This window comes from Lacerta agilis, chromosome 10 (assembly GCF_009819535.1).
Source record: "Lacerta agilis isolate rLacAgi1 chromosome 10, rLacAgi1.pri, whole genome shotgun sequence".
Lineage (NCBI taxonomy): Eukaryota > Metazoa > Chordata > Lepidosauria > Squamata > Lacertidae > Lacerta > Lacerta agilis.
Window position 1 is genome coordinate 27,484,565 of NC_046321.1, and position 7,383 is coordinate 27,491,947.

Sequence of the window (7,383 nt, forward strand, 5' to 3'; positions counted from 1 at the left end):
AACCGCCTCCGACGTCCACTTCCGGTGACATCAGCTGCGACCCGGAACGACTTGCGCTGAGGAAATCTTTGCCGGTAGAACGTTTGGGAGGCTTGCGCGCGGCGGCCGGGGTGCCGTTTGGCCTTTCTTGGCTCCCTCGTGTGAGGCGCCTCGCTTCTCGTCGGAGCCTCTGGTATCGCGAGAGGTCGTGCCGAACCCGGAAAAGCCTCAGCATGTCTGACAACGAGGATAAGTAAGGGACCCTCGTGAGGGGAAAGGGGTGGGGGGTCGGTCGCTGGGGTTTCTGTAGGCAGCAGCGGTGGTATTTACGCAGGGCGCTTATTTTGTGCTGTGTCGCTGGATTCCCCAATATTAAACGCCATTATTGGCATTATTCTTATTGCGTCCTCCTTCCAAGGAACTCAGGGCAGCCTACCTGGTTATTCCTATCCACATTCTTTCCACACAACAACCCTGTGAGGTAGGTTAGGTGGAGAGATGGGGACTTGCCAAAACTCAACCAGTGAGCTTCATGGCTGACCAACAGTTTTATGGTGGTGGTGGCCACAAAAGTTGGATGATTTTAAAAGAGGATCGACCAAATTCATGGAGGATAAGGCTGCCACTGACTACTAGCCACAATGGCTATGCCCTGCTGCCACAGTTGGCAGCAGTAATGTCCTTGAATACCAGTTTGTACAACTACAGGAGGGGAGCATGGGATTTTTTTGGGGGGGGCAGGACTTTTGTTAGGGGAGAGGGCAGAAGCGATGTGATTGGTCAATTAGTTACGTATTTCTATTGTTTTACTTGATGGGGGGGGCAGCTGCCCCCTTTGGCTATGTCCATGCAGGGGAGAGCAGTCTTGCGCTTGAATCCAGATTTTGGTAGGTGGTGGTTGGGTTCTTTTCTTTCCCTTTTTCTTATACTGTATTCAGGTGGAAAAAACAGAAAGATGGTGATTTGTCTGTGGTTGCTCATTAAACCAGTTGCCAAGTTGGAACATATGCCAAGCAGTCAGTTCAAACTCTCATAAATTAATAAGACTATTAACATATTTCCTCAGTTCTTCCAAACCTTCCACTCAATGCAATGGAAAGGATTGTGAGAATAAGATGCCTTGTTTACATGGACGTACATGCTATGTATCTCATGTCATGGCAGCCATGCTCATAAGTTTCTCACCTCACATTATGTATAGTATTTTCAACTGGTCCAAAGTGTCTTAGAGAAGTTGTAAGGAATCCAGTGAGTCACATTAGTCCTTGAAGCAGGACTACTGGCCCACAAACTTTGACTAGCCACTGCTGCATGTTGCCACCAACCTTTCCCCAAGTCTTCTGGGATATGCGAAGGATTCATGCTGGGATTTGGAGATTCTTGGAAGATGTAAGAGAGCTGTGATGGCAGGTTTCAGTTCTCCAATCTTGGAAGCCTTAGCAAAGGAGATTAGTTGAACATATTTTGTTGATGATTTTGCAAAGGGAATCTTGCTGTTAGTAAAGTTTAAGTAAGGTACATTAACAAGCCAATTCCACAAAAAGTTATTTGAGTAGTGGCTATTATGAAAACAAGCAAGAGAGTATTTGAAGACAGGGATGTAGTAAGATTTGAGCTCTGAAACTTTATATAAGCCTTTGATACATTTCTTCCTCCAGTTTTGATGGAGATGATTTTGATGATGGGGAGGAAGATGAAGGACTGGATGATCTGGAAAATGCTGAGGAGGTAAGTGACTTCAGTATATGATGTCCTATAGCCTATGTAAACATCCCAACATTTACCTGCAGCTCTTGTATCCGTGTCTGTAACCTGTACCTGCATGGTTCCTATGCCTAACGTCAACAACTCCCCCAAAACTCATGTGATGAGAACAGTAGAAAAAGGTTAGGGAATAAGTTCTAATCTATTAAGGTGAACATATCTTATAGCTTAATGCCTGTCTCTTTTTTTTTTTTGAAATGATAAAACTTAGTAGCCTTATGTATTAATCAAATAAATACTTCTCTCGAATGGTTTTCCTCTTTCAGAGCTTTATTTTAATATATTTTATTGAAATCTTATCTGTAGATTTGAATTTGATCTCAAGTGGCTCTAACAATTAATACACATATAACTCTGTGAAAATGGTTATAATTCCTTATATTTGCACTACAGGAGGGACAGGAAAATGTAGAAATCCTCCCTTCTGGAGAACGGCAGCAGGCAAACCAGAAGCGAATCACCACTCCTTATATGACCAAATATGAGCGTGCCAGAGTTCTTGGTACACGTGCCCTCCAGATAGCGTAAGTATGGTTTTGGTCCAGGAATATTAGTCAATGCAGATTGGTAGAACTTATTTCATGTGTTTAAAGTTACTACTGTTTAGAACTACACCTAGTTCTTATCTCAATCCTCTCCCCCTCAGAAGATTTGGCGTTCCAACCAAGGACAATATCTCTGTGCTATAAAGCACGTTAGGTGCTTTAGCCAAATCCCAGAAGGTTTGGGGCTTTTTCTATAATTTTCTGCCCCCTTCTGTTGCCCCATTGTGCAACAGTGCCCCTCCAGAAAGCAATAATAAAATAACATTTGGGAAGCATTTCAGAACAACTAATGAAGTGGAATGATGTGTGGAAGGGCCAGTAACACACTGTTGCTGTGTCAGTGACATGTTGCAGAATACACCCACACAAAACCTTGGTCTTGAGGGGCCACGTGTGTCAACTACGCATGCAGTGGATCGCCAAAAGAAGTAAGCTGTGCATAAGGGGTGACAAAGAACAGGTTGCATATAATCTGCCACCTAATCTTATGGAGCGAGGAGGTGGGATATCTGTCTAGGGACATGAGCTGCTATCTTACACCAAGATTACTACACCTACTCCAGTTTACTGTGCAAAGAGTAAGGGAAGCTTTAGGGTGAGGTACTGAAAGTACCTTGCTCCACCTGTGTTTGTTGTTACCTGATGTCTTGCAGAAGATGGAGATATTCCCTGCTTGGCATTCTGTAAAATCTGGGAGTGAAGAACAGCCCTTTTCTGCTCAGGATTAACTGGTCACTGAAAGTGGAGTGATGTCCAGTGTTTGGCAATATCTTCTATTTAGGACTTCAGGAAAGCACATGGAATCAGTGTAATGCAATACAGTACTCCTGAGCTGAGCCTAACAGTATCTTACCACAACAATGAAAGGGCAAAAATAAATGTAGTTTGTAGATACAAAAGATCGCTGGACTGCTTTTCTCCCTGAAGTTAATAGGAGTCCCACATAGTACAGTTGCTTTGATAAGCTAGCTGAGACATGTTTGCTGGCGCCTGTCAGAATAATGTGCGTGTCTGACAATTGTACTCTCTGTTTGCTTTATTTCAAATATTTCTATTCTGCCTTTTTGCCCGCAAAAGGGCCCCTAAGGTGGTTTTCAATTTAAAAACTACAATAGAAAATTTAAAAAACACAATCAAAACATCTCAAACAAATGAAGCAAGTGGTATTAAATGACCTTAATTAAAATAGCAGCAAGCAGAAATCATGAAACTAGGTCAAAAAGCTAACAGTAGAAGGATAAAAACACAGGTTAAATAAAAAATATGATGCAAGATGGAATTCACTGCCCACTCTGAACTTAGAATAGAGCTGCTACTGCCACAGAGTATATCCCTATTGCTGTAATGATTTTGGAATTGTTTCCCCTCCTCCCAGCATGTGTGCCCCAGTGATGGTAGAGCTGGAAGGAGAGACAGACCCGTTGCTGATTGCAATGAAAGAACTCAAGTAAGTTGGAGATTTTAACCACGTGTGCATGATTTGTTGTAGAATGCTCAGCTGTAACGGATCAGCCCTTAGGGAGGGTATGGTCAGGAGCCCAGCGTGTTAGGAGTTAACATACACTCTATGTGACTGGCGGCTCACTCGCAGGAGGCGGGACTTTTCGCCCTTTAAAAAGGGGAGAATGGCAGTTGGTCAGGAGGGTTAGAGGGTTGGAGAGAGATAATGAGAGGTTAGGCTTTGGGGGGATGGGAGGAAAGGTCTTTACCATTGCTATATTATAACCAAGCTGAATTACATGAGAAGAAGATTTGTAACAGTAATAACCCTGGACATCCATGTTTTCAAGTTACCTAATAAAGTTAAATGTGTTTCAATGTTCATTGACTCTGGCAGTGTAAGAGGTGTGACTAAGAGGAGAGAACAAAGTTTTCCTGTGGAAGAGGAAACGGTTTGCTTATTCTCCTGTCATACAGAGGGCTGGACAGTGAAGCCAAAGTTGCCACGTAGTTGCTTAAAGGGAAGGCAAACTGCTGTAGTTGGGAACCCTGGTAGGGAGATTCCATAGGTGGCAAGAGGTTTTCAAACGTAGAGCCCTGAGGTACCCCAGAGACATCTCCCATATGAACACTTTAGGATTCATCCTAGTTGTTAGTGAAACCTAGGGAGAGTCACTGTTGGGGAAGCATTGAAGGGGAGGGATCGGGGATAGGATCCCTCACATTAGCCCTAAAAGGAAAGTTGACATAAAGCTATTTGAAGAAGAGGGCTTCATCCCATCTCTTAATATTTGCTGCCATTTCATTCACATGTAGATTACAGACAAGGCTGGTATTGATAGGGAGTTTAAATGGAAAATTAATTTTCTTATTAAAATTGCAGTAGAACCTTAATTAGCTTGAAAGCCATAGTGCCACTTCATAAATTACATAGACGCTGTGAAAGAAGTGGCAGCAACCTGCGCTCCTGCTATAGTGCAAGTGAGATTCATAACTTCAGCTTCACACATTACAGAAGTGATGAGAAAAAGTAGGACAAATCAATCAACCTTTCCTCGCATATGTGCTAGATTTTTATATATTTCATTTATAGCTAGGTTTTCTCCGTAAGAGTCTAGAGATACGGCTTTTGTTTTCCATATAATTTAGCATCTGTGTCTGTATAACTTCATGGAAACAAGTTTGAATATTACAAACATTGAAAGTATGTAAGCTTGTTTTGTTGTAAGCTTGTTTTGCTGCATGTTTGAGCTGTGTGGAAGTTACGCCATTCTGGACACGGCTATGTAATGAATTCTTGTGATTTTAAAAGATTTTCATGTGGTTGTTTTTTTTACTGTTCATGTGCTGCAAGATTATAAGCCTGATGTCCTGGACAAATTCCAAGCTGGCTAATTACATTGTTGACCTAAAAAGTCTTACTTAGATTAATCTGGATTTGAGTTTCTTTCCTTTCGGTCCTGAAATGTTCACTTTTCCAAATGCTTTTTCACGGCTATTGTATTCCACTCAAAGGTGGGACAGTTTCAGTGGTTGATGAAGTGTGTGAGCTCTTTAGACTCTGCTAGACAGATGTGTCCCTTGTGGGGAGCGGGGGCAGGGATGATCCATTGGTTGGGATTCAGTATTACTAAATCAGACCATTTCCTGCTGAGTTGTGGGGGAACTCCTCACTTAACGTCAGAAGTTTTTGTAAACATTTTGTGTGATCTTACCCCACCAAAGTGCCCTTGGATGTGAAACTCCACAATGTGGCCAAAGTGCTTTCTTCTGTATACTTTTCTTTCCTCCCTGCAGAGCCCGGAAGATTCCCATAATAATCCGCCGGTATCTGCCAGATGGAAGCTATGAAGATTGGGGTGTGGATGAGCTAATTATCACAGACTGATCAGCTATCCTTCTGTGCTCTGACTTCACTTTGACTGCAGATGTTTTTATTTTTGTGTAAATAAATACTAAAAACCCACTATAGATATTTCGTTGCTTTCTCTTACCTCTCACAACTTAATTCCATGAAGAGGCTGTAGTATGCTTTTTTCCTTTCTGTTTTTCTGGAGCATCCAGGCTACATGTCCTATTGCTGGATTTGAACTTTGAAATACCACACCAGCAAACTAATTGAGGGCCACAAGAACAGACTCTCATGTACTTGTTTCTGACTGCCATGTTGTATATTTAAGTGTTTTTTAAAGTGATTGTGCAGCTGCCAGGCTGCCAGGTGCCCTCTAAGGCAATTGAGAGACACCCTCCCCCCTGCCCGACCCACACCCTTTTCCAGGGGCCTGTAGTAGAGGAGACCTTTCTCTTGTCTGCCAGCAGACAGACATGCCTTTGTGCCTGGGAACAAGTTGCCTTGGAAACCCTCAATTTCCCCTCTGATCAGGGCTGGCTCTGTGGGCTTCTCAGGAGTATCACAGAGCAACTCTCATCAAATCTCCCATTGTTCCCTTCTTCTGCCCCAGCTTCTTATCAATCAACAGGATCCCCTTACAGTGGCAGTTCTGCAGCAGAAAGCACAGTTGTCTCTATGAGTCCCAACCTAGTGAGGCTCTGTTTTACATCTTTAGGTATAAGCTATGATTTACAGTATGTATCAGTGCACCTCTTTCCCACAGATCCCATCATAGCCTTAATGTAAGTACATCTGGCCTTCCTATTGTAAGAAAGTGAGGTTCTTAAATTTTAGTGAATCAACCACTATTGAGGCAGGGATCTATTTGAGGCACTCTGCAGGTAACAAATGGAAATATTCACTTTTGAAAAAACAAAATAGAAAAGAGCAGCTATTTGGATGCTTCTGGATGGGTTTCTGTTCTGGTAAAAATAACTGTCTTTTGGCATCTTAAAGACTGAAACATTAATTGTGTCTCTTCATTGTTTTTGCTGTGTATCTTAGATGATCTAAAGATCTGCATATAGCACTAATTCCAGATTTTAGGTACTGAAAGCAGATTTTAAAGCAACAACCATCCTTTAAAAACAGCAGCACCTTTAAATTGCTGCACTGCAAGTTTTAAAAAGCAGTTGGTGGTAACCTGTAAATGTGTCAGAAACAAAACACGTTAAGCGGATGACAAAGCTACAAAGTGGGTGGAGTTCCCTGGGCAAAGAATTCCAGAAGTGAGATTTTAATAATTTGGGGTGAGGGAGAGAACCACCCCTAACTATACTATGCTCTTACAGACTCCACCAAATGTAAGGCACTCTGTGATCATCAAAGGAAAGGTGGTAAATAAATGCAATAAATCAAAATAAATACACAATGAGTTACAGAGCAGAGCTTAATTGGCAGCAGGCACTCCCTAAGCATGTAAAGTGGTTTTAAAGGTCAACAGCAGCACCTTGAATTGGGGCCGAAAAAGAAGTGGGCAGTCAGTGCAGACAGATCAGCATCAGAATAATGTGATCTGTCCTAGACAAAGCTGCCAGTAGGTGAAAAGCGCATTCTGTATTACCTTTCCAAACAGTGCAGGGCAACACGTTGCAACAGTCTAAACCAGACCCTGCCATCGCAGAGATGGTTGGAGCAAAATTCTGGGCTAAAAGAATGTCTTAGATTATTTGCCAACAGAAGGTGATAGAAAACATTAGTGGACATTTTCTCTGCCTGAGAATTAATCGGCCATACACAGTCAAGGAGCACTTCCAGGCTGCA

At 42.4% G+C, this 7,383-nt stretch overlaps 1 protein-coding gene across 1 annotated transcript; it reads left to right on the plus strand.

Moving 5' to 3' along the window:
* The first annotated feature begins 85 nt into the window (after positions 1-85).
* On the plus strand, positions 86-5,697 carry POLR2F (RNA polymerase II subunit F). Its single transcript, XM_033163066.1, has 5 exons — positions 86-232; positions 1,638-1,707; positions 2,137-2,267; positions 3,664-3,735; positions 5,526-5,697. Exons 1-5 carry the CDS (start codon positions 213-215, stop codon positions 5,614-5,616), a joined length of 384 nt encoding a protein of 127 aa, XP_033018957.1. The 5' UTR covers positions 86-212; the 3' UTR covers positions 5,617-5,697.
* Positions 5,698-7,383: the final 1,686 nt, after the last annotated feature.